Raw genomic sequence first — 831 nt, 5'->3', positions numbered from 1 at the left:
AATGATGCATTATGAATTCCATAACAAGTTATTTTAGCTTAGAGAATTACTCTCAAACAGGTTGGCCTAAAAGGAGAATCAATGAATTTGGTCTTCCCAAAGGGACTCTCAGCTGTTGAATGGATTCGAGGTTCACTAGCTGCACGGAGCCGGCAGTCTATGACATGGTACAAGGTAAAAAAGCCGAAGGGGTTTATTTTTTTATTTGTTTTATTTTCGTGAGAAGCTAAATCATGGCTTGGATATTGTAGGCATATTTAAATGCCCCGGGAGGCAATGAAACGTTGGCTTTGGATATGCGGGGTATGGGAAAGGGTCAAGTATGGATCAACGGACAGAGCTTAGGAAGATATTGGATGGCTTATGCAAAGGGTGAATGCAGTACTTGCAGTTACTTGGGGACGTTCCGACCTACATAGTGCCAAAGTTGTGGCCAGCCAACCCAAAGATGGTATTACATCATTCTTAAACTCCATAAATGACTATGCCTAGCATAAAATACTATCCTACTTGAATCCTCCTAAACTCGTCGTTCTTGTCTGAATATTTTAGGTACCACGTCCCGAGATCATGGCTATAGCCAACACGAAATTTGTTGGTAGTCTTTCAAGAACTAGGTTGGAGATGAATAAAAAATCTCTCTTGTGAGGAGATAGGTTTTATAAACATTAACTGGACAAAATCACAAGTGAGAAAGCTGTGAAGAATAGGGATATGAATGGAGAAAACATTCCAGTTTCACTGTCTAGATTTTATTTAACTATTGTTTAACTGTGTTGCTTGGGCAGCCAACGCCAAATTCACCATGTACGAACACTGTGTAAAGAAATG

At 39.8% G+C, this 831-nt stretch overlaps 1 protein-coding gene across 1 annotated transcript; it reads left to right on the top strand.

Annotated features, from left to right (window-relative positions):
* On the top strand, positions 1-419 carry LOC120114666 (beta-galactosidase 5-like). The gene is made up of 2 exons (XM_039135490.1): positions 1-174; positions 252-419. The coding sequence occupies exons 1-2, from the start codon at positions 82-84 to the stop codon at positions 417-419; spliced, it is 261 nt and encodes an 86-aa protein (XP_038991421.1). The 5' UTR covers positions 1-81.
* Positions 420-831: the final 412 nt, after the last annotated feature.

The sequence above is a fragment of the Hibiscus syriacus genome, unplaced genomic scaffold (assembly GCF_006381635.1).
Source record: "Hibiscus syriacus cultivar Baekdansim isolate YM2019G1 unplaced genomic scaffold, ASM638163v2 tig00110239_pilon, whole genome shotgun sequence".
In the NCBI taxonomy this organism is placed as follows: Eukaryota; Viridiplantae; Streptophyta; class Magnoliopsida; order Malvales; family Malvaceae; genus Hibiscus; species Hibiscus syriacus.
The sequence above is the reverse complement of the archived record's forward strand: the minus strand, read 5'-3'. Positions and strand labels throughout refer to the sequence as shown.

What these genes read in the sequence shown, in the direction of transcription:
- LOC120114666 (XM_039135490.1), top strand. Translation starts at nt 82, where the DNA reads ATGAATTTGGTCTTCCCAAAGGGACTCTCAGCTGTTGAATGGATTCGA. An exon ending in AGTCTATGACATGGTACAAG is followed by an intron (nt 175 to 251) that starts GTAAAAAAGCCG and finishes TGGATATTGTAG; the next exon opens with GCATATTTAAATGCCCCGGG.